This window comes from Triturus cristatus, chromosome 6, assembly GCF_964204655.1.
Source record: "Triturus cristatus chromosome 6, aTriCri1.1, whole genome shotgun sequence".
Taxonomy (NCBI): Eukaryota; Metazoa; Chordata; class Amphibia; order Caudata; family Salamandridae; genus Triturus; species Triturus cristatus.
Window position 1 is genome coordinate 1,125,223,284 of NC_140589.1, and position 26,558 is coordinate 1,125,249,841.

Consider the following 26,558-nt stretch of genomic DNA (forward strand, 5'->3'; position numbering starts at 1 on the left):
TGCGACAAGATCAACTGTCAGGTCAACAGATGTTAGAAATCTTCCTCTCTCGGATGAAGCAATCCAAGTAGTTGGTGTAGCCAATACACAAATCAGAACACGTCTTACTGAACCAGTGAAAGTACAGATAGGGAAATTTTCAGACATGCACAGATTTATTGTCTGTGACACAAGCCCAGTGAACCTGTTAGGTAGGGATTTATTATGCAAGATGAACTGCACAATTTTCTGTACACCAGATGGAATAGCTTTTGAGACACCAGATGATGATGTTTTCTACCGGATGACTTTAGAAAATAGAGAAAGTGAATTAATTGGTACATTTCCAGTGTTCAATCCGGAGGATCTGCCTCAAGTGCTGAGAAACACAGTGAAAGGAGCAGTTTGGGATTTTACAGGAGAGGATGTGGGATTGATGAATAATGTAGATCCAGTGAAAATTGCAGTGAAAGAGGGAATTGCATATCCTAACATTCCTCAGTACAAAATGACACCAGAGATAATTGAAGGGATAACTCCTATAATTGAGAAAATGATTCAGCAAGGAGTCCTAAGAGAACTACTGAGTAGTCCGTGTAATTCACCGATAATGGGACTGAAAAAGCCTAATGGCAAGTTCAGGATCGTGCAGGACCTGAGAAAGGTTAATCAGATTGTGGTGGCATGTTGTCCTATCGTGCCGAATCCATCGGTGATTCTGTATCAAATTCCACATGATGCTGAGTGGTATACAGTGATTGATTTGTGTCATGCATTCTTTTCAATTCCATTGCATCATGACAGCCAGCCGATTTTTGCATTTAGGTTTGGCCAGCGTATTTTAGCATGGTGTCGTATCCCACAGGGGTATACAGAGAGTCCTTCGATATTCAATCAGTTATTGAAAAGATCGTTGGAAAGTTTGATCATGCCTGAAAGCTCAGTGCTAGTACAATATATTGATGACCTACTGGTGGCATCAAAGACACGTGAAGCTTGTGAAGTGGATACCATAGCTTTACTGAATCATCTGGCAGATGGAGGGTTAAAGGTATCCCCAGCCAAATTACAATTTTGCAAGAAAGAGGTGCATTATCTTGGACATAATATTGAGAAAGGTCTGAGAAAAGTGACTACTGACAGGATTAAAATAATCAGAGAAATGAAAGCTCCAAAAACCCAGAGAGAAGTGAGAATGTTCCTGGGTATGGTGGGATATTGTCGTCAGTGGATAATTAATTTTTCCTTGATAGCAAAACCATTGATTAAATTGACAAAAAGTGACATGACAGATCCATTGGATCTAGATGCAGAACAATTGGCAGCATTTGAAGAGCTTAAAACAAAAATGTGTGAAGCTCCAGCTCTGGGTATGCCAGACTATGAAAAAGAGTTTGAACTGTACTGCAGTGAGAGAAATGGATGTGCACTTTCAGTGTTAATCCAGAAACATGGACAATTGAGAAGGCCTATTGCGTACTTCTCATCGACACTTGATCCTGTAGCTGTGGGTTTACCAGGTTGTCTAAAATCTGTGGCTGCAACATGCAGAAGCCTGGAACAGAGTGAGGGGATCATAATGGGGTATCCTGTAAGGGTATTCGTACCTCACAATGTGGCGATTCTTTTGACAAGGAGCAGAACTCAGCATATGTCAAATAGTCGGTTGACTAAGTATGAGAAAGTGATTTTGGGAGCATCAAATGTGACTCTTGAAAGATGTATGAATGTGAATCCAGCGACACTTTTGCCGGATATTGAGAATGTGGGTATAAAGATGGAAGATGATCATGATTGTTTGGATGTGCTTGAGTACTGTACGAAACCAAGACCAGATATCAAGGATGTTCCCTTGCCTGAGAATGATCATGTGTTGTTTGTGGATGGATCATGCCTGAGAAATGATAATGGTGTGCTATGTGCAGCATATGCAGTGTGCAAAGTTTCAGAACTTATGGAAGCATCACCATTGAAAGGAGTAAAATCTGCGCAAGTGGCTGAATTAGTGGCATTGACAAGAGCTTGTGAGATTGGGAAAGATTTGAGAACAACTGTGTTGACTGATAATCAGTATGGATTTGGAGTGGTGCATGATTTTGGCCAACTGTGGCTACAAAGAGGTTTCTTGACATCGAGTGGAACTCCGATAAAGAATGCTGAGCTGATTGGAAAATTACTTGAGGCGATACAGCTGCCTAAGGAGTTAGCAGTTGTAAAATGTGCAGCACATGTTTCAGGAGAGGATTTTATCACTGTTGGCAACAGGTATGCTAACGATGTGGCACAGTATTGTGCAAAATTGAACCAATCAATTAACAGGGAAAGAGAAAAAAAGGAAATATCTTTCCCTTCTGTGATGTTTACTAATGTCCTAGAAACGTGGGATGAAGTGAAACAGTTACAAGATGAGGCAGGAGAAGAAGAGAAACGAGATTGGGTTAAGGCAGGATGTGCTCCAAGAGAAGCAGACCATGTTTGGGTCTACAGAGATGGCAGACCAGTGATGCCAAACTCAATTTTGTCGTCAATGGCAAGGATGTATCATGGCCAGGGACATCTGGGGAGGGACGCGATGATTAGGTCCTTTAAACAGACCTGGTACAATGCAAAGTTTAGGACAATTGCGGAAAGCATCTGTCAAAGGTGTTTAATTTGTCAGCAGTTTAACACTGGGAAAAAGACAGTGGTGAGTTTAGGGACAATTGGCAGAGAAGGAGGTCCTTTCACAAGAATGCAAATTGATTTCATTGAAATGCCCCAAGTGAACAGACTGAGGTATGTCCTAGTGGTAGTCTGTTTGTTTTCAAGGTGGGTGGAAGCTTACCCGACAAGAAGAAATGATGCATTAACAGTGGCAAAATTACTGTTGAGGGAGTTGATTCCTAGGTTTGGGTTTCCAGTTACAGTTGAATCTGACAGAGGTAGACACTTTCAAAATGAACTCATTAGTTTGATTTGTGAAGCATTAAAAATACAGCAGAAGCTACATTGTGCATACCGACCAGAGGCTTCTGGTGTGGTTGAGCAGATTAATGGCACAATCAAAAACAGAATTGGAAAAATGTGCTTAGCCACTGGCATGAAATGGCCAGATGTTCTGCCTCTAGTCTTGATGACTATGAGATCTACTCCAGACAGAACTACAGGATTAAGTCCGCATGAAATCATTATGGGACGTGCAATGCGTCATGCATTCGTGCCTGTGAATAAATTGATGACAATAACTGATGACATGATTTTGGATTACTGTAAAGGCCTGGCTGACGCAGTTCATTCTGTGTTTCACCAGGTTGGAGAAGAAGCTACCACACTTGAGAAGAAGCAAGCCCATGATCTAAGTCCAGGAGACTGGGTGAGGATTAAGGTGCACAGAAGAAGAAATTGCTTGATTCCAAGGTGGGGAAGGCCGAGACAAGTTATTCTGACTACAACGACTGCAGTAAAGTGTGCTGGAGTAAGACACTGGGTACATGCAAGTCATACTCTGAGAATTCCAAGTCCGAGAGAGGGAACTGGTGAAGAGTATTATGAAGAGTCAGATTCCAGTGATGGTGAAGATCCTGAAGATACGGAATCAGTGAGAAAAGAAGCAGAGAGAGCTTCAAGAGATTCACTGCGAGTATCAGAAGGGAGATCAGATTCTGATTCTGTGAAAGAGCCTGAAGTTTCGAGTAGCAGTGGAGGAAAAAGAAAGGAAAAGAGAAAACACATTGAGACAACTCCTGAATCAGAAGAGGAGGAGATTGAAGAGCCACTTGAGATTATTCTTGAAGAAAAAGGGTCAGAAGAAGATAGAGAGGGACAGATTGCGGAAGACCCCCGAGGAGGTGTAGGGAACATTGATGAGGAGCTAGGTAAAGGGACAAATAGACAGCAAGAAGATTGCGTGTTGGAGACCCGAGGAGGGACAGAAATAGGGAAGTCTCAAATAGTGGTGAAAGAATCTGTGGAAGAAAAGAAAACTGCTAAGAAACGAAAGCAAAAGACAATTGAAACAGAATCGGATGATGAGAATGAACAAACAGAAGGACGAGTTCTGAGAAAGAGAACTTCGATTGGAGAAAGGAGTGTTAAAGAAAAGCTGAAAAAGGTTGTGAAAGGAGATCGTTGGCCTAACAACAGAGTGAAAAGACTGAGATACAGGATAATAAGAGCAAATACATCGGGAGCTGAACAAGTGAATGAGGTATCCAGTCAAACTTCAAAGGCTGAAGAAGAAGAATCAAAAAGAACAAAAGAACCAGTAGAAATAAAGAGAGTTAAAAGACCCAACCAAAAGTACAGATCACCGGAATGGTCTTATGTGACACTGTCTGAAGAAGGAAAAGAAGAAACAGTGACTCAAGATAATCCGGAAGTGGTCTTGAGAGAAGTGGTTGAGGAAAATACTGGTGAAATTCTGAAAGTACTCTTGACTGACATCAGAGAAGAGTCAGATACTGAGGATTCGAGTGTTGGAGATCTGATACAATTTGATGTTGAAGAAATTGGAGTGAAAAACGATGAGTATCCAAACTGAGTAAAAGAAGGATTCACTTGGACTGAGTGAACAGAAAGATCTTTGAAGAAGCTGAAGAGTTTGGAATAAACGTTGGAGATTTGAAGAGTTTTAATTTCAGTAGTGGAGTAGTAGAAGTTAAAGCAGAATGGCTAACATAGAGAATAATCAAAATAGATGTGCCTTCTTTAAAAAGTGGTGCAAGATGTGCTGCTGTTGTACTGGAATATTAATGCTTCTATGGGGTGTTTTAATTTTATTAGTTACTTTTAAGGTTGAATTTGGGATGGACACAGAAAATATGACTAATATAGAGAAGAATTCACAAAAAGAAATTCCAATTAGAAATAGTTACATACACAAAGATAGGTCAATTAACAATTTTTCTAGTAATGTTTTTTCTAGACTGTTATATGAATATGTGAAGACAATGGAAGTGAGGGATTGCTATGTCTGCATGCAGTTACCTGCATCCGTTTCAGAGGGTGTTACTTATCATCATTTACCAGCTACATATGGTATTTCTTGTAGTATTTTAAGTAGTGTTTTCTATTTGTTAGGGAAAATAGATTATAACATGTCTAACAGGGATAGTATTTTTGGGCACTTGCCAATGAACAAAGAGCTGAATCCAGCTAAAGAAGCTAACACTTTTGGTGAGATTTTTATTGAAGAAAAAGGACTAACATTAGATTACATTTTTAAGAATAATTTAACTTGCAGTTTGAAAGAAGAGGAGAAAGCCTTCCTGGATATGGTAGAGGAAAGGAGAGTGAACATGCATGAGAAAGGGGGAAAATTTGAAGTGAGTGAGACAATTTGGGACATTGAAATAGGGAAAGAGTTGAGAAATGGGGCTAGTCCAACTTTAGCTCTAGATGCACCGCAGAAGGGTAAACTATGCATTACCAGAAGGAGATCCCAATATGATACATATTTTGTGGGGACTAGTGAGTGCCATGATACATACTTCGTTGCGACTGGTTGGGGTTTCAGAGGTGGAGAAGATACTATTTTTCCAGGAGTGTACTATGTGTGTGGGAACAAGGCTTATTACAAGTTGCCTGACCATTGGTATGGCATATGTTATGTGGGTTTGGTTTTTCCTAAGATTTTTCATACAGATAAAATAAGTGATGTAGAAGATATTAATCTATTAAAACGTTTTAGGAGAGAAACTTGGTCTGAAATTGTGGGTGACATTTTTGGGGTTTTGATTCCAGCAGTGGGAATTTCTTTAAATGCTTATGGAATTCGGAAATTGTCCACAGTGGTTGATCGTTTATCGACAAATACCGCAGGAGGATTTCTTTTGGTAAATACGGAGTTAAGTGCCGTACGTGCCATGTCTATGCAAAATCGACTTGCCCTTGATATTCTTTTGGCTAAGGAGGGTGGAGTTTGTGGAATTTTGAAAGTTCAACATTGTTGCACTTACATTCCTGATGAAAGTAGAGACCTGAAGGTCTATATCAAAAATATTACTGATTTGCATGAAGATTTAGTACCACTTGAAACTGGGAGTTTATGGACTAAACTAGCTAATAAAATGATAGCTGTTAAGGATTTTATTGCAAAAATAGGTAGTACTATCGTAGGTAGAATATTGTTTCCCTTGTCTTGTATAATTGTTGCTTTGCTGATACTGAGATTAGTGTGTGTGTGTTGTAAAAACAGGAGAGGGAAAGAGAAATTGAAATTTGAAAAGGAAAATAAGAATTCGAAAAATTCGAAAAGAGAACCAGAAGAGATTGAATTAGAAGAATTGAGGGAGAGTGTTTATTTAGAGACTAAGAGAGATGATGAAAGAGTGACTGGTGTTTAATGTTGTGTAAGGGGAAAAGACATTTCTGATTTCTCCTAAAATGGGACTAAATTTTCACTAAATTTTTTTTTAGGGTTTATTTGGTGATAAAATCACCAAAGGGGGGATTGCTGGAGCAGAGTTTTCTGTTAGAAAATTCTGGGGCTTTTGAAGCTCTGGTATGTCTATGCGTTTTATTAATTTATTAATAATTAACAACTAATTATTTGTCTTGTGCAAGTGTGTTTCACTAATCAACCTGTTTGTCCTAACACAAGAGAAGGTTACATGAGGGTTAGCATGCGTGTGCTGTTTATGTATTCACAATAACGTGCAAGTTTTCATGTTTAAACGTTGCTGTGTGCTATTTATTTTAAGCACAAAACGCTGTCTGAATTAATGCTCTATATGTCGCAAAGCTAGATAAATGCATACACATAAGGGTATTAGTGGGGTTAACACTGTCTAATCATTATGATGTAGTAATCTTTATTTTGTCTCTTTAATTAAAGATGGTCTATTGTGGCCTATGGAGGCCTTTGTGAAATGACTGAGAATGATTTGAAGCCTGGCTGAGCTGTGGTGCAGGCGAAATCTGTGATGTGACAAGGGAGACCCCTGCTGGAATTCGGTTACAGACAACTGACCGTAGTCCTTATATGGAAATTTCCGGGAGGACATCAGCAAGTTTGGAGGATCTCCAAAAGAAATGATTTGTCCTTGGTAAACAAAGAGCCTCAGAAAGAACATTGTGCTAAAGCCGGTTTGCCGAGGGAAATGAGCGAGATGGATACTTTAATAGTTTCTAGTTCTTGGTTCCTGTTCCGTGATTTGCGTATTGTGACTTTTCCTGAGCGAAGATTTCAAGATGTTGCAAAGTTACATCCTTTCCTTCTCGTTCTGCTCAGTGATACAATTTTATTTGTCAAATTCATGTGGGTTTCCATTGTATTTTGCATTATAAAATATGTTAGCTTAGGGAGGGCTCTCCCCACACTTTCTTTCGTCGCCTTGCTGCGTGAACTTGCGTTGCTGAGGACTGATGCGGAGGACCTTATCCTGAAAAGACTTTTGAGAGACTGGTCCTGACCCGTTCTGACACTAGTTAGAATAGGTAACTATGAGAAATGATTTATTCTGATTTACTCTGACTAATTTCAGATAAAGCAATATAACTTTTAAACATGGTGTTGGTTGTTTCTTTCCTTGTCATTTATTGAAGACTTTATGATTATTGTTTATAGATTGTTTATATTATGTTAGGCAACCACTAAACTGGTCCTATCGCCTAGATATAGATGCAGGGTGCTTTAGGAGTTTTCTTCCCACAGGTTTGCTGCTGGTAGAGTATTGGAGCGTATGTTAGTGAAATGGGCCCTAGCGTATGATGAATGTATGTGCGTGCAACTGTGAAATTACTCTATCTGTGGTAGTGGGCATATTTCTGATACCCTGATCTGTATCAGTAGCACTTGCTAATTCAGCGCGTAGACTGTTTATTCTATGCACTTCAGTAAGTTATTTGGGAGAACAGTCCTCTATATTCTCCCATACATTTCCTGAGCACTGCATAGAGCAGCCCAGGCAGCAAAAAGCTCTACACAATTTATTAATATTTTTTTTAATGTGTTTTTAATGTTTCAAATGTGATTTCAGGGCTGGTAATGCCGTGGGAGGGTGGATGGCAGCACCAGAAGTCCCTGGGGAGGGCGGTGCAGCTCGTTAGCAGATTGGTTTATTATTGCCAATTATGTTATACATTTCCTTTATTGTGTGTTGTTTCTACAGCCATGTAAGCCTGCAATACAGTTACATTATTTCTCCTGTCGCCAAAGAAACCTTGGAATTAAGTGACATCCATTTTAATACTTAACTGCTCTACAACACATCTTAAAAACATTGGCAAAGCCGATAGATCTTTATGCTATGCCAATACTTGATTAATGCACTTCGGCCACTGATTAAATTAGGTGTTCACAAGCGAAACGTGCGCAACCAAAAATTAACCAGCTGTTGTTTTAGTAACTGGAAGTGCAAATTGCTTACCAAAATCGTACAAGCAGCTGAGCACCGAATCCAGTGAGCTCTGGTGCGGGAGAACTAGATCCCTTCTTCTCATGATTTGGAGTCGGTACAGATTTTCTGCATCACCCACATGCAAGACCTGTCGAGGTTCGTCAAAGTTTCAATGTAATACTCATAGGCGAGTCGTGGTCATTATCGGCTTTGAGGGGGAGTGGTCGGGGATACGTCACGACGTTTTTGTACGTTCCATACAGGCAAGTTGGGGAGGTTTGCCTGACATCGAAATGGCGGCCACTCGACTCCGTCTCGGACAGAAATTACCTGGTAACACGGCACCCTATAACCTGACTAGGCAGCAAAAGACATAAATTAGTAAGGGTTTCCAGAGATTCTCAAATCCTTGTGTGCTGCCGCCACTGGTTATGTCGCGCTACAGATATCTACGCTCTTGTCGTTTCCTGGTTTTCTAAAATGAATGGAACAAAAAGCAGGTGGACAGGCTTGGTATGCTTGCCAGTGCTAGGCTCGCCGGTTCTACGTGCTCTGATCATATGTCTTTGGCCGATTTATCCAAAGACACACACTACAAGATGGTCGCTGTGATTACAACAAGAATAAAACGGGGGGAGGAGGGGGGGTCTGGTCATACGTCTTTGCCCGATTTATCCAAAGACACGTACACTACAAGATGGTCGCTGTGATTACAACAAAAATAAAGAATAAAACGGGGGTCTGTGAAGGTTTAACCCTGTCCTGGTTGCAGTCCCCACCAAAGATGGCTGCTGTCCGGGTGCTCAGCTAGGAGCAGATGCGGCACCCACAGCATCGCTGTTCTTTGAGGAGGTGCAGGAACTAGTCGCGTCCCGGCGAAGGAGTCCCTGCATGACACTGCGTGGAGCCTCCACTGGGGGGCCGCTTTACTTGGTAGGTTATTTTTGTCACACCCCCATCGTTAGCTGGTACCAAGGGGTCCCTTGCGGCATGGCACTTTTGAGCATTGTGGTCCCCCTTATTGAAAGCCTTCTGTTGCAAAAGGAAAGGGCAGCCCGCTGTCTCGTGTGAGGTATAGCCTGTTTGAAAGGTAATCTGATAGTCTTTATAGTGATGTCCCACACGTGGCTTGTCATTGAGAAGCTGCTGTTCCTCCTGTGTGGCATACAGAACTGGGTTGAATGGTGCTGCACAAGGTAAAGCTCTATAAGTTTGTGTATTAAGCTGTCCTTCAAGTGGTTTCGTCAACTATTCGGTTTCCCCATATACAGTGACAGCTGACCGAACGGAACTTGTCAAATGAATAATCGGGGTAGTGATTTGGTCACGCTGCTTGAGTTTTTTAACTCGTATAAACTGCATTTATTCACTTGGGTTTTGGCTGACGCCCCCAGGCCAATGCATACACGTAATATGGTAACTTGAGATCAGCTCTCTACTATATTTGTACTGCGATTCGACATTATGTATGTACCCTGAATTCTCGTCGTGTTCTGTGTAGTTGCCTGGTACAGGCTGGTACTGTGCAACACGGAGCCCGTGCCAGGGCACTTTTGGTACCCCAGTTGAAAGCCGCGCCTGTTTTGTTTTCCGGTATACGCCCTGTTTTATTTTATGTCGAATTTACGAAACACACCCACCAGTGCTTGAGCAATGTGCTGCCTTTTGCTGTCACAGCCGTTGCACGTGTCTTCGGGGATAGCTTTTCCTCTTAAAGCTATATGTATGACGGCCTCGCTGGATCCTTGCAAACTGTAGTGAAGCAAACAAACGGCATTCTAGGTGAATACATTCAATTCTGTTGTGGAGCCCATGATTACAGGTGCAAGCTGTCGCTGCCAACCCAGTCGCTTCTGCAAATATGTATACAGAAATAAAGAAAAAAAATATTTGTTTTTTTCTTCGTAACACAGCAAAAGAGAGTATCTCAATATTTATCTATAAGTTTTTTACAGCGCTAGCTGGTCCCCGAAGGTGTCGGAGCGCTTTAAATGATCGTGAGCGAATCTAGTGAATTAGGAACGCAATAAACCTATGAAGCGAGACTCAGTAGGTAATAGTAAACAGCACAGCAATAAAAACAAAACAAAAACAATGAGAAGTTCGAGAGGATCAGTAGACGGCATAAGCAAACAAGCAAATAGCCGACTATAACATAAGGTTCAGTCCTGAGCACGAGATGATAAACCAAGTTCAGTAGTCTAACAATTAAAGTATTTTTTTTTTAGGAGGAGGAGTTTCAGGTTTTTTTGAAGCAAGGGCAAGAGGGGTTGCATCACAGATCGCTAAGTAGAAAGTTCCATATGCTCGGAGCATTTCCAGAAAAAGAGCAGGACTTGGTTGGTAGATGATTTTTTTTTTTTTTTAGATTGGGTGGTAGGAGCAAAAGTGTGTTGGAGCTTCTTACCGATCTAGAAATCCCTCCTTTCGTAAGATATTTTTCTAAGTAATTTGGTGAAGGTGAGTGAAGGGTTTTGTGGATGATACAGGCAGCCTTGTCATCTTCCTTCGATAGGAAGCTAGTTGAGGCTCTTGAGAGCAGGAGTGATGTGTTCAAATAGATTGACATCAGGAATGAGCCAGGCTGCCATGTTTGGAACTGATCTAAGGAGGGGCGAGGTGAGATTTTGGCGTCCCAGTGAGTATGGCATTTCCATAGTCCAGCTTTGAGAAGACCAGAGATTGTACCCCAATTTTAAAAATCATCTGAGGGGATGAATGACTTAATTTTCTTGAGGTGTTTTAGTGCGTAAAGTGCTCCTTTGGCCGAGTTTTTAATGTTGTCTTTCATTGACCTGTTGTTATCCAAGCAGAAGCCCAGGGAGTTAGCGGGGTTGGATGGAATGAGAGAGCAATTTAAAGCGTTGAGGTCGCTGATCCATTCGTGAATAGTTAGATGGTTGCATTTGGGGGGATAACGAAAATGCTGGACCAGTCACATAATAAATATTTCGTTCTATGTGTCTCTGTACCAGTTTGGAATGCTAAACAACCATTGGCATAGTCAATAGCTCTTGCCTTTTGGGACCTTATAAGTGTTTAGCCATTCAGCATGTTATCCTGAGTGCCGTGCCGCCAGGGATTGAAGAGCCACCCAGTTACTACACACTGGGTCATGCAGTGTGATTCAGGAATACATGCTTGCCTCAGGAAACATTTATGGACACATTCCAAGCCTTTTTAACGCACAGACAAAAAGACAAGTTCCTTGATGCAAGTCAAGGCACTATAACCTTCTGTGTGCGACTGCATCACTAGAGTATTGAACAACCTATGGAAAAAAGCAGCAAAGTACTTTCCAATGGCGGAGAGGTCACATCCCTCCTCCCCAAGGTTCTATTCACCCATAATAAAAAATGTCTGGGAAGCTGCCATGATTGTGCTTTGAAATTAGAGCTCTGAGAGGAGGAGGATGACCGGAAGAGGCGACGGGCATGCAGCGACATGGGAGGAGGTGGGAGGGACGAACGGTGCTCCCATTTGTCAGGTAGAGGGGAAATAATGAATAAACATGGATGGCATCTGCATCACTTCATCTCAGCGCACCTAAAAACATAAAAAGTAACCTAATGTTGTGTAATATAACTGGCGCTTTTGTAAAGTGCCCCAATACCTTTGGGTTAGTCTGGTTTGCGTTCTTAAAAAATGCCCCCAAAATGAACCTGACCTTGTGTAATGTAACTAGCGCTCATGTAAAGTGCTCCCAACACCTTCGGGTCGCTCGAGTTCACATTTTATACACCAACATCAGAGAAAATGCAAAAGGAGTTACCAAAGCCTTGCCCTTAACTGTGCTGCAAGGTTGGGCTACTGAAGGTCCGGTGACCGAGGCTCGCTAAATCAACAAGCAGTAAAGCGGGAGGGATTTGGGTAAACCCTCGCACTTTGAAGTCAGAGAAAATTAAGGCGATGATTTCGAAAACAGCGTCTGACATTTTATCTTGGTATTTGAATGGGACAGGAAGATTAAGTGACTAGCGCTACAGCTGAACCACCATAGATGGGCAAATAGTGACAGGAGCAGGAATCAAAGAAGAAAATATTCCCTCAAATGATCACATAAACACAGAAGCGTGATGTTAACAGTAATTGGGCAGCCTTCTGTGGGAGGAAACCATACACAAAAAGGAGCGACAAATGGGAAGGATTAACCACAAGCAAGCATTTATGAACAACAATCGAAGGGACAAATAAAAAGGCAAAGTGCAGGCTGTAAGCACACATAGTGAACACAGCATGTCTCTAAGAGACTGCGCATGCGCTGCCTAGGCTCGACCTAAAAAAGAACTCCGGGAACCATCAAATAGGGAGATTGTGGAGGCGGGATCAAAGGGGGCGGTCTATGGTACAGAGCAGCAAGAGGGCGGCATGGGGCCGTGCATTCAGTGACTGCCAGTTTGACGTCTAGGGTCTACAAGTACCTGTGCATTATATTTATAAACTATGCTTCAACAGGAGGGCAACAATATATCCTTGTTCCCATTGAACATTTCAAATTCCAATTGCCTTTGTAGCTATAATTACTCTTTTTTAATTTCAATTTGTATAATGCAAGATGTGAGAGAAGTAGGAAGGGCTCAATGTGGGTCTATAGGTAAGGCGGAGTGATACTGTTGGAATGTAATGGAATAAGGGAGGACTTGTTGGGGATAGTATAGTGGAAATTGAAGGGAGAGTTGTTACACGTCAAGGTGCGGGATCAGACGAGTATGTGAATTACACGTTGGGGATAGGGAGAGTATGAAAAGAGTAATAATGATACTAAATGAGACGAGCATTGGCAAAGCCAATAGGTCTCGCCTTTGGGACATTATTAGTGTTTAGCCATGCAACAGTTGATGTTGCACCAAGGATATTGTGCTGCATAATTAAATACTTATAAGGTCCCAAAGGCGAGACCTATTGGCTATGCCAATGCTTGTTAAATATTGTTTTTCTGCTCAAATCATCGAAACTGCCTAGGCCAGTGTCCCCTAATTCCAACACTGACTCAGTATGGCGTCCTCAGATTCCAACTATTGGGTGGGTGTCTTTGGATCTCAATAGTGCTTAACTGGGGGGGCGGGTGGTGGAGGGGGGGGGGGGAGGGTCACAGATGTCAAATGGTTAAGAACCCCTGAAGTAGCACATAAGAACATTTCGAGAAGGTGGGACTGCATGGAGATGAGGGAATACAGGACATGCTTGATATGCATCTGTTTATACGTCATCTGCTGGAACTGATTATTATATCTAATAACACACCGGCTGTAGGCTCAGTGCTAGACAGCCACATGGCCAGACATCCTTAATTCACCTATCCATTATCCTTTAAAAAAGTAAAGGAATGAAAATGATCTGCTGCAACAGATGATTATATCTCATAACACACCAGCTAGAGGAACAATACCACACTGCCACTTGGCCAATCGCCTTGATTTGACTGTTGAGTATGCTTAAAAAGTAAAGAAATTAATCCTGAGGACTCAAGGATTCACGCGAGTGCGATCCTTTGGCACTCTCTGTCCTCCACTGTATTTAGCTTGGTTATACAGAAAACCTTGAAAGCTTTGGTGCAGATGTGGTGGCCGTATTTCATCGGCCCATGCCCGCTGCTTCTGAACAGGCAAAGTATTTCATGTGTGCGCACCTATGTGCATCTAACAGTGGAGTGGAGGGAGTTAGAATATTTAATACCCTGCCTTCAACTCTGTGCTCATGTCAACGCCCCTCCTCCAATTTTTCAGGGGCGTCTTAAAATAAAAATAATTAATTAAAAAAAGGCTACGTTCTATAATTTTTAACAGACTGGTGAGCTTCAATGGTTCCTACAAAGGCCAAAAACATTTAACACACACTGGCTAGAACTACAGGTCTGGTGTTGGCTGCCAGTCTTTTGAGGTTGTCCATGCTTGTTTATTTCATTAATGTTTTTTTATAAAAGTTCTGTTGGCGCGTGCCCGGGAGCTCCCATAATAAAGAAAACACGCTGGAAAAAAGCACAAATATTTTTGGTCTCAAAATGTACACACTGGCATAGAAGCACCTGGCAGCGAGTGCTAGCTACCTTTACTGTCAAATGAAATGGCAAACTATGTAAAATATGTCCTGTTTGCAGAAGTACGGACTATAATCTCCTCTTTTTTTTGCCTTGGGTACTATAAGCAGCACAGGCATTGGATTGCTCCTTTGCGTCACCTTTTAAGTGTTGTCCAATATAGGGAAGCAATAAGATTATGTAGAGCAGACTTCTTCGGTCATTGTCTTCTCTATTGCTAAATTCTTGGAGAGAATATAGTAAATTTGCCTACAAATTAACTCTCTCACCCATATTTTGTCCTCCGCCTAATGCAAATCACCCATCTATTGTGTATGAAGGTATTACTGTTTTTAGAACTTGTCTTTTCAATTATGATGTAAACTGGAGCACATGCACTTCACGGCATAAAGGGGAGCCTCCGACCCCCCCCCCCCCCGAGAATAGATCCATGGGATCAAAAGAAGGGAAGAAGCGTGTGCACAATGTACTCTAGGAAATCACAGAGCTCTGTTAGCTGCTGTTCATCCTTTGCAAGCGTTTTTTTTTTTTTTTTTTTTTTTTGTTGCTTCTCGACCGGAGGCAAGACAGCGGAGCCGATTAAGTGACAGCCTAAAAATGTGGGCTTTACCGCGCCTTTCAAAGTATTTTGTGGAGAAAATCTCTCAATTCGTCGCTTGAGCAACAACTTCTAGGAAGAAGGAAAGTAGTTGCTGTGGTGGCGCAGTGTCGACGAAGCTGGACGGACTTCCGATTTTAATCTCCCAAAACAGCTAAAAAGAGGGAATAACATCAACCTGCAGGTTTCCTTCGCCTGCTCAGAGCACAGTCTAACAAGCATTGGCCACGCGTGCCTTGCGCTCAGTATGGGGGGGGTAGTGGAGGCCAGCAGAGTGACGCGAGCTGTGGTGGGGGAGGGGCGGAATTAAAGCGCGGAGAGTGGCATGCAAGGCTTAATGAGCCTTGACAGAAACCCACATGGCTGCTATGCATGTGCACGTAAGCTTGAGGCCAGGTAAAGCCTCTGGTAGCACTTTTAAAAGCCCGGTTACAAAATTTCTCGCAGAGCAGCGCATGCGCTGGCTCAGCGAGACCTAGAAAAGGAATCGATGTGGAACATAGTGTGTACATGGACAAGTGAGAGTGAGTTGAACTCTGAGATTGTAAAGTATCGAGGAGACGGGGAGGGTGTGGTGCGGTCTTGAATGTGGTGGATAATTGGGATGATAAGAAAGAAAAGGAAATGGGATCTTCTAAATCAAAGTATAATAGAGGAGGAAGGGAAGGAAAGCCTTTAAAAATACTTATATGTGATAACTTATGTTTTTTGACAGTGAGAGATTTATATAGTAATCACACAAAATGGACAGAGTGAATGGAATAGAAAAATTCATGAGGAAAGACATAAAAGTATAAGCAAATTATTGGTCCTATTGGATGTATATTTGAATAGATTACTAGTTGTAAAAATTTAATAACTGGTTTAAACTATGCAGGATGTACTTAGTAGCTGCAATCATAATGCTAAGAGTGATGTTTTGGAAATGAGAAATACTGAGATTAGTTGTTATTAAGACAAAGTCATGTTTTATTATTGTGTTTATTAGGTCAAGCTTTAGCGGCAGCGCGCATGCGCTGCTCGCTGTGCGAGGCATGCAGTAGTAGAGTATGGGAGACAAGCTGCCCTCACACTCTGCCCATATTTTTCATTGGCTTCTGTGTTTGTCCTTCGTAAATTTCGTCTTCTGATTGATTATGAGGCTTGTTAGTTCTTCCTTATTATGCCATGTCATCATTTGTACCATCCCATGGCTATTGGCCCCTTTACTTTGAGTGTTCCACTGTACGGACGTGCTATTTAGAGCACTATTTTTTTCCGTGCCTTCTTCCCCCTCCACCACACTCCCATTGTCGGTGCCTTCTCGCCCCCCGCCTACACTCCCGCTGTCGGTGCCTTCTTGCCCCCGCCCGCACTTCTGTTTGCACTGTAATAGGTCTCTCGTAAATGCGAGTCCTATTGCATTGCAAATGCTTGCTCAGTTTATTCATACCCCAGTAATGTCCGCCTCCCAGCGGGTTAAATTATTTGTGCACACTGGGCGTGGTGTATGCGGATTCCCTGCGCCCCCAAATAAAAATATCTTTTTTGTGAGCTGTTGAGCCGTGAGTGGTCGCCAACATGCGGGTGTCACAGTTTTGTTTCTGGTCTAGAGGTTATTTTATGTTGCGGCCGGGCATGTGCATAGCGTCTTTAAGTAATCTTATACCGACATAGCGCTTTCCAGCACTTGATCTACCTATAATTTTATCTACCTATAATTTTAGTTGTGTGTATCAGTGTGCGCTCGAGCTGTGCTCCCTACAGCCCATGCTGAGTGTGGATCTGTGTCCTGTATTGTTTGATTATGTTATTGTTTGCGCCGGGCTTTCTTTATTGTATCTGTCACTGTTTTCATATGTGGTATGTGGTGTTCCAGATTCTTGTACTGCACTTACTGACAGGCAATAACCTGTCTGTTTAACTCCATTTTTTATAAAAGTGTGTGTGTGTGTGTGTGTGTTTGTTTGTTGGTTTTATGGGCAACTTTTTCCTTCATTCTCACCATGGTAGCGTAATTATGCATAGGCTGTGGTGTCGAGTTAGTTAATTTCTTGTGCCAAATTTGTCTCCACCTCGCCCCCCTCTGTCCCCAACCCCCCACACACATCAGCAGCCCCAATGGCGATGTCGGTATTTATTATGGAGTTTTCTGGTTTTCTCGCCTGTAACGGCCCCGGTAGCTGCAATGAAGTTTTCGACAAGCGCTGGGTCATTTTTGCTGGTCGTCTGTGCGTTGAACACCTGCTCTGCCTCCGATGATATTGCCTGTGAGTGTTGCGGGGGCGTGTGAGGCTCTGTCTGTGATGTTAGTCTGTGGGTGTTGGGGTGATGATAGTGATTTTCTGTGCGGTCATCACCCGATCTGGCAGTGTCGATGAGGATCTGTGGGTGCTGGGGTGATTTAGTAAGTCTCTATGTCACTTACACTACTCTTGGCTCACGGGGGGAGTTCAGATTAGGAGTGATAGTTTCGGAATATGTGGGAGTTGTTTAGGAATAGGAAGGGGCTGTTTTGTGTGGGTCACAACCTCGGATCTGGCGCGCACAGATGCGGAAGCCAACTGATCCCCGGCACATACTAAGCATGTGCTCTTGTGCCATCTTTGAGTGATCCTCGTCCCCACAGCTGCCCCATCCATATTTGAACCCAAGACTGCTCGGCGCTCCCAGGACCACAGGGAGTGTTTGCTTTGCCCGTTCCTTCCACTCTGACAGATCGATGGTGTGAGAGCGGTCCTGATTCTGGTGCAGGGCTCGCGGGGGAGAGCATTGGGCGCGGTGCTCGCAGTCAAACTGTCTAGATCCTTGCTGGGGGTCACACTGCATCTGTGCAGGGCTGCCGGGCACGTGAAGCACTACAGCGCCTGCTGCCGTGGTAAGTTACGTTATGTCTCCATTCGTTCACGGACTCTCATTGCAGACTACGTACAGCTAGACAATTCCGATTTACCATACATGCATATATTAATCCTGCCGCAGCGTGTCTATATACCTGTTTATCAACCTGTAAGCCTACCAGTCAACCACCAACAAACACGGCCACCATCTTTCTGTCTAATATTGTATTTACCTATCTGTATGCATTTCAATTAGCACTTTTCGCTATTCATCCGTCCGTCCCTTCGTCTGTCCGTCCACCAGTTAGTCAGTGTGTCTGACCCCCTTACTTGGGATCACCTTCTCTATTTGTCTTTCTATCTATCTTCTACGTATCTATACATTGACCGTTCAAACTATCTGCTTATCAATCTGTGCCCTCCTCAAACTACCTCTACCTGTCTGTATGCTCAGATGTTTTCCCACTCACCCATTACAACTAGACAGTTGGACACCCTCTTTGTGTGCACGTATGTAGATACCTGCATATGCGCGTATTTCTGTTTATATAAAAGTATATGATTCTATGTATTTTAAATGGCTTTATCGATTTATCACTTAAAAAATGGATACACACATAGATATTGAATAAAAGGTATACCTTTATATTTTTGCCTGTATTTATACATCTAATATTTCCATAACATCTGTACTGACAGTATGGAACTTGTATTTCATTGTGTAACTTTTACATTTTCCTACCTTTTTAGGTCGGGCCTAGGCAGTGCGCATGCGATGTCTGCAAGACCTGTTATCTCCTCTATCGGCTTTTGGCATGCCAATGAATTGCCATTTGTTCCTTGTTGTGCCATTTAGAAATACAGGGTTTTCTTTGCGTGCCTGGGTCACGTCCAGGTGATTTCACTCATTGTTTGCTTGTGTTGGCCATCTCATTACGTCCGGGTCCTCCTGATCTGCCTTTTTTATTTTGTAGGCTATCAACATCGTTTTAGGCTTTCAGGCTGTTTCACGTAGTAATGCTCTGTTGGGCACCTGGAAAGTGTCGATTTCTGTCCAGTAGCTGTTGAGCTATGCCAATAGCTGTAACTCAAAAAAATTGCAAGACCTATTGCATTTCAAATGCTTGGTTTTCAGATTGGGTTTCGTTTAAATGTAAATAAACATTTCCTAAAGAGTATGATTGTATTTATGCTGACAAAATTTGAAAAAAAGGAAAAAAAAGAGATAATAGAGTAAAAGAAAAGATGTAACACTGGTGATGTTTTTAACATAAGCGAAGAATTGACTATATATCATAATAATTTTCTAGGCTCTGATAAAGTCCCTGTAAGGGATGAAACCCGTTCAATCAATCAGGGTCTCAAGGCGCTGGTGGTGGGGGGTGCCGCTACTGCTCGAAGCCAGGTCTTGAGGAGTCTTCTGAAGGCGAGTAGGTCTTGGGTCTGTCGTAGGTGGGTTGGGAGGGTGTTCCAGGTTTTGGCGGCGAGGTAGGAGAAGGATCTGCCGCCGGCAGTCGTTCGTTGGATGCGGGGGACGTGGGCGAGGCTGGCGAAGCGGAGCTGGCGGGTGGGAGTGTAGAAGCTGAGTCTGCTGTTCAGGTAGGCTGGTCCGGCGTTGTGGAGAGCTTTGTGTGCGTGGGTGAGGAGCTTGAAGGTGATCCTCTTGTCGATGGGGAGCCAGTGCAGGTCTCTCAGGAGGGGTGTGATGTGGCTGCGGCGGGGGGCGTTGACGTTGGCTGGGTCTGTCACAGTGATGTTGTAAAATTGGAATTTTAAGAAAACTTTTTAGGAAAAGATACCAATGCTTGGCAATTGATTGAGAAATGAAATGAAAGGACTTTGCATTATACAAATTGGAATTAAGAGTGATTATAGCCACAAATTCAATAGGAATTTGAAATGTTCAGTGGGAACAAGGATACACTGATGACCTCTAATAAAAAAATAAAAAAAAAAACTAGATTGAGTTTTGTGAACACTCGGAACTATAGGAGTGGGCACATGGGGAATAATTGTTTGGGAGTTCTGACCAGTGCCGCCCAAAAAACACTACTGCTACTCTTGAGATTTTATGCTTCAAAAGGAATTGACGGGTATAAATGCAACATTAAAGCAGCACTGGCATATTCTATTTGTTTCATATGAATCACATCTTACAAACCCCGTTTATTTCCACCTTGCCACCAAGATGAACAAAAATACAGGGACCAAATTTTGAAAGAATTCATGCACCATCGCACGGCAACAACAGTTGTTGGAAAGAGAGCACAAACCCAGCCATATCTAATTAGAAATGTACACTTTTTTCTGTTTCCCTGCGCTGGCACACTTGAGACTCCCTTGTAGTAATGCACATGCTCTTGCACCATAAAGCAAAAGTGTGGGCTTGATGTAAAACACTGTTTTTATACTGGAAGGGCACGTTTACAGTACCAAAACTATTCCTTGACATAGCTTAACACTTACGTGTGGTGTAGAGTACAGCACACATGCAAAGTTAGAAAAGTTTTGAAAATGGAAAACTTTTCTTTAACGTTACACCTTCCTTGAAGAGATGCACATTTGTGGTGCAAGTCCCTGTCTACCAATGTTAGTAGATGGGGATTTGCATCAAAACCCATGGGTGGTCGCATGGAAACACCCACGTACCACCCATGCAGCTGTGCCCCCATGAAACCAGATAGGGCAAAGCACTACCTTGTTACCTTGTGGCTAACTTCCAGCGCAAAACATGTTTTGTGCTGGAATGTCAATCCCAGAATTAACACTTTGTGTGAGTTTGCATCACTTTTGAGACGGAACCCTGCGCAAAGTGTTTGATAAATATGGCCCCAAATCTTGCATTGTGTTAGGTCTAACTTGAGTTGAAGGCTTGATCGGCTAATTGCTTAATCAACAGTAATGAAAACCCTGTAAAAAAATGCTATTTTGTAATCTATTCATTGGATTAGTGGCTCGTCAAGGGTAAGAAGCACCATATAAATACCACTACACAGCGTTACTATACTTAACCTAAAATCTTCATCATAAACTTTGGATACTACGTGACAAGCAAGTTATTGTGTGCTGCACAAATGGTTTTTATTGTATCTACCAATGTGACACCCATACCGGACTTTGACACAGGGCACACATCCACAATAATACAGATGCTATTACAGGGGTGTGGAATTTAATAAAATATTTACTTGTCCATGGGGCAGGTTGCTTCATTAATCTACTTGTCATGTAACAAAATCCACTTGTCCCTTTTGTGCCATGTAATGCACCAAACCTTATGGCAGCAATCTCACTGTATACGAGCTCTGAAATAACCTCTGTGATTATGCCAGGACTCCTTCCTTAGTAGGGTGTGAATGCTAGCAATTCCCTTATGTTGCCACATTTCCGCAGATCTACAGACTGGGGCTGAAGGTAATGGTAAGCAATAGTTCCAGGATAGGGATGCCCGTTTGTTTCTGTGCAAGCCTATTAACTTACATGTTTTAAGGGTTTTCACCAACTCTTCTCTAATTTTTCCCCATACTGAGAGAGGCTGGAAATGTATTCCTGACAATGGCAGACATACAACTTTTTCCAGGGCTGGGAAAAAAGTGGTTGGAGGGAAAGTGAACTTGCAATGACTCAGGTTTTTGCATGAGCAAATCTACACCTGCATATTTCTTCATGCTAAAATGCAGTTCACAAATATTTTCTAGGAGTACTATTTCTTGGCCTGCTTCTGTAAAGTCTTGTGAATTCCCAAAAACGGTATATCTGTACGTAATGCAAGGACATGGGTGCACTTTTGAGACTTTATTTAATAATTGGTCCCCTAATTAGGTCTGGTGTTACCTATGACCTGTTGTGTTTATTAAAATTCTGTCTGTCTATCAGCTAGCTTCACTGTGAGTGACCGCATTCTGTTCTTTCACAAGGAGCATATCGACACACACTCATTTGTTCACTGCCAGAAACTACTGTGGCAATGTGTGCCTTTTGAGCCCGAAACTATTTTTGCTTTTGCCAATGTTTGTTATAATGGTGAGGGCCCGGCAGCTCCCACGCTAATAAGGTTTTACAAAAATCATGCCAAAACAAACCACGCATTGGCAAAACCAAAAGGCTGACCAACAGTTTCAGACCGACTGGCTTTACCAATGCTTGTATATTTTTATGTTTCCCATAATCTTATTAAAACTGCTTACATTGATTTTCTATTATGATTATTTTTAGGAAATACTATCATACATCAACACATTTTACTAAATGATGCTGCAAAGAGATGGTACCTAAAATTTCACAGTTGTTTAGCGCAATGTTTTTTCCTTTTTTTATTGTGAACACTTTATTTTGAAAGCAAAGAATCCTCAATCTTGCTTTCAAGTTTCCGCAAATATTTGCATCTAATCAGAGCGTTATGGGAGCATTATACTTAGCCTCATATTGGTAAACATTGAAAACGTGTGTACACATTTTTGTACTGGAACCACTGTCGGTAGTGCAGTCTAAGCTTACAACATTTACTTAGAGCACTCACCCTTATAATAAAGGCTTTGCATTAATGAACCATAAATACAAATTTGAACAGCATTAACACTTGGACACAAATATTACCTTAACTGCAGGCAATGCCTTTCTCTGATCCGTATTGTGGTACTGTAAACTAGCAGCCAAAGGGTTTGTGCTGTAGGGGGTTGGGCCTACATGCCCGGAGGACAAAGTACACATGAAAACTTGTTGCCCTTGACCCCAAACAATATGTCCCGAGCGTCTGGCTATAGGAATTCCACATCCCTGCTGCTATCAAAAGTTAAAATATGAGTTTATCCGTTGGTAGCTTAACTGATAAGATGCTTAATTTTACCTGTTATCAGCTCCTCCACTTGGAGAGAATGGTCATTTGTCACTTTCCCCAAGCACAAGGACGACCTATTACATGGAACTGTCTGTGAACTATCCATCCCAGACAATAATGACCCACTACAGGAAGACTTGGAAAAAATAAATGAAGTATTTAAACAGTGGAGCGATCAGGCTCAGGAGCAACTACATCAGACTGAAACTACTCTTTACCCCCAACATAAGGTTCACGGACAACCATCTTGTATTCAGAAAACTACTCCAGAATTGGCTCTTCCCCCAATAGCACCATACACTCATGGGAATATACAGCATATCCCTCTATATATAAGCATTTATTTGTACTATAGATATGTACCTGTATATCTTTGTATAAATATGTAGAATAATTGTTTAAAAAAAAAATATGTTCAACACTTGAAAACCAGAGTTTATCTAACGTATCATTAATCTACATCTACTTACTTTCTTTATGCGTCTTTATACCTTCCATGTACTTGGATCTATATATTTATTACTTCTCCCCTAAGAAAAACGTATTCAATGCACTACCCTATTTCTCATCCTATACTTCTATCAATATCTTTAAGCTACATATACCTACCTCCTTTATGCATCTATATACTTTCCATGTACTTATTGATCTATATATTTATTACTTTCTTCTAATTCAGCATATCCAATGCACTACCCTATTTCTCACCCTATACCTCTCAATATATCTTCTAACTCAACTCTCCGACTCATCCCAAACCTCTTTCAATGCACTACCCTATACCTCTATCAATATATCCACTCTCTCATTCATTCCATACCACTACTATGACCCCCAAAATAACCCTTTCTAGACTCTACCCCTCCTTGCATCATCTGACACCTCTTTTACTATACGATCCCCCAAAACAAGCCTTTTTAAACTCTTCCCACTGACTCTTCCCCTCCACATCCCTTTTTACTCATCCCAAGCCACCTCCAAAAGAAAAAAGTCTAAACCCTTCACTCTTCTATCCCTCCACTCTTCTATCCCTCCACTATCCTTTTCAATCAAAATAACAGACTAACATATCCACTTATCAAATTTTATATTTCACTATACTTATTCACCACTAATTCTTTATGGGTTCCAGAGTAGCGTGCTTCTCGCCGAAAAAGCGCTTCAACACCTCATCAGGGGTAGTAAGCACTATATAAATGCAAACCTTTTTCCCTCTTCTATTCCTCCGCTACCCTTCTCTATCCAAATAACTGAATAACATAACCATTTCAAATAGCTGTTGTATCCCTACGAGCCAGGCTCACTAGATTATTGATGAGGCCCATTACAAATGAGCAGTTCATGGATACATGCGTGATTGTCCATGGTAAAGGCTCTAGAATGAAAAAACTTTCCCCAAATCCAGAACAATAAATAAGCAAGTTAATCATCCGTTCAGTACTTGATGATGCCATGGTGACATACCCTGAAACCGGTCCCAGGATGCTTGTTTCCGGTCCAGGGAGGACCTGGCCTGGCAGTTCGGTCTGGACTGTTCCCATGGGGCACAGGGTCAAGACTGGTTTGCATAGGGCTGGGTCCAAACTGGGGTGGCGTAGTGGGCAAAAGAAAGATGGATTTAACCCAGAGCTTTTGACTGGGGGAGAATGTTTGCATTGTCAGCATTCCGTCCATCATTTGTTTGCTGTAATGGCAGAGTCTAGTGCCAGAGTGCTGTAGAAATAAATCCTTCAATGATTGTGCTCATCAAGCTTCCCCCAAAGACTAAGTAGCTCCGCACAGTAGATGCCGCCTGTGTCCTTGAAAGGTCTGCCCTACTTCAGGTGCAGTGTAGCCCTCTGATGATTCAGGTTTACAGTAAGTGCACTCAAGCTGACGTGATTAAAAGCTGCGTTGTTGCGGTGTTCCTGTGTATTTGGTTAGTATAATCTGCTCTGCAGACCTCTGGCATTTGGAAAGCTGAGCATCTTGTCTCGGTACAGATCCTGGTCACAGCATGACCATGGACAAGACATCTGCACAAACCTAAGCATGAGTATAACCTGTACACAGGACAAGCCTAAGAGAGAAATAGAGCATAGAGAACACATGTACACTGGGCAGATGCAGAACATGGACAGGGCATGTATACCTGGCTAGGGCTGAACAGTTGACAGGCTATACATGACTGCTATTTGGACATGGATAGCACATCTACTCTGGTCAGCTGGACAGATAAATGGTGGAAACCAGTGGACATGGACTGTATCGCTAGTTTTTCAGAGGTAAACAGTTTGTCAGGATTTGCTCTTTAACCTCTTTTTTTTTTGTTTTTTGTTTTTTTTGTTTTGTTCCTCTGGAGTCGTCCCCTTTGCATCAAGTGATCTTTTTCATAGCATTACACAGTTTGGATACTGTGATCCTTTCTAAACTCTGTTGTGCAAAATTATTTCAGGCCATTTTAAAAAACCTCTCTGGTCTCCTGGGATAGTAGTTCTGTGTAGGTTCCAGAGGGTCAAGTTGTATTACTTGTTAAGTCCGTGCATAACATCTAGTGGTGCACTTTCTGTCTCATTGTTTTGATGATTTTATGATCGATTTTTAAGTATTTCTTGCCATTCTATTGCTCTGTTTATCCTATACCAGATGAATGATTTTACGGATTGCGGGGGACGCGGTTATAAACTTTCTGATGGTAATAAGCACAACTATATTCCCCATAAAGTACCCCACAAGTTCGCAAACACCGTTCGCGAGTGCCTAAATTAAACTAGGTTAGTTGAATAAGGGAAGATGGTCGTGAAGCTATTTAGTTGTTACCCACTAGATGGTGGGGAAGGAAATTATTCCTTTTGTTTATATTACCCTCACACACTCTAGTTTTGTCATGCTTCATCATCGGGGTCAGCCTGACACCTAAAAGTCAGGGTGGGTCGACCGTATTCCAGAGAGCTGTTGAAAAGATATGACCGTGGGGTATTAAAGATTAAAAATCCTCACATCGATCCCAGTATCCCTTTATTCGTGGAACTGTCAGGGATATTAAAATATTAAACTAGGGGGGTCACCAGTAGTTTTATAGTACTACGACCCTAGTGCCAACATGTTTCAGTCCACTAATGGCATTTAAGGTCCAGGAGTTTCTTCAGGGCAGAAAAGGGGGGGGGGGGGGTTCTCCCTGGTTTCTTAAAAGGGCAGACAGCTGCTCCTTTGAAAACTGGAAAATTATTTCGCTTCTAAAGTTCTTTTAGTCCATCTGAAAGAAAAAGAAGAGATCATAGTGTAACATTGTGGTCATGAAATCAACACTTCCCATTTGTGATGTGCTATTGAATACACCCATGCTTGTCAACCAGGTAATGTGTATAGAAGCCATCACTGTTCATACCAACTTGGTATGCTAGTTAAGTACTATATATCAGTTCTGTGGTATATACAGTGTTGTGGTGATATATATCGCATATCAATATTTTTGAACTATTGTGCTTGTGAAGTCACAAAAACCGTTCGTGTCACTCTCTTCTAACCATACAGTACTACACTCGTTCACCCAAGTGTCACACTCACACACATGTTATTAATAACATTCTCCCTTACCCTACTTTGGATGAGTATATACATCACGGACATCCGAAGACATAGGGTAGCCCTTTAGTCAAACACTGAGCATGTCCAATTGCCAAGTGGGACCATCGAAGATCGGTAAGGGAAACAAAAAAGGGAAACCATGGCACAGCTTGTGCCGTAAGTAACCGGTGCCAACAAACGCGGTTCAAGAACATACCTGTTGTAATGGATATCTGCCCACTCGCTTTTACTTACACCGCCATGGGTCCTGCCCCGCAACTGCACCAATTTGGTCCTTGTTCCCGGGCTTGCGCGTTAAAGATAGTGAGGACCCGGTTTAAAAAGACTGTTTCTGTCAAAATCGCTAGAAGCCACGCCTACAAGGGCGTGTGAATCCTCCCAGAAGAGCAAAAACCGGACGTGT

The 26,558-nt window shown here is 42.1% G+C and overlaps 2 protein-coding genes across 5 annotated transcripts in view; one reads left to right on the plus strand and one right to left on the minus strand.

Annotated features, from left to right (window-relative positions):
- FSAF1 (40S small subunit processome assembly factor 1) overlaps window positions 1-8,812 on the minus strand; it is a 241,315-nt gene extending 232,503 nt beyond the window's left edge. The window contains exon 1 of the mRNA XM_085612025.1: window positions 8,328-8,812. Within this exon, the coding sequence (XP_085468151.1) occupies window positions 8,328-8,400 (73 nt within the window). The 5' untranslated portion in view covers window positions 8,401-8,812. The remainder of the gene's footprint in view (window positions 1-8,327) is intronic.
- A 286-nt stretch (window positions 8,813-9,098) lies between these two features.
- GNPAT (glyceronephosphate O-acyltransferase) overlaps window positions 9,099-26,558 on the plus strand; it is a 654,210-nt gene continuing 636,750 nt past the window's right edge. For 2 of the 4 annotated variants that reach the window (XM_085612021.1, XM_085612024.1), the window contains exon 1: window positions 9,099-9,230. In XM_085612021.1, coding sequence (XP_085468147.1) covers window positions 9,189-9,230 — 42 coding nt within the window. In that variant the 5' untranslated portion in view covers window positions 9,099-9,188. Of the gene's footprint in view, window positions 9,231-9,259; window positions 9,388-9,444; window positions 9,494-26,558 lie in introns of those variants that run through there. The other 2 variants (XM_085612023.1, XM_085612022.1) reach the window with 2 other exon arrangements.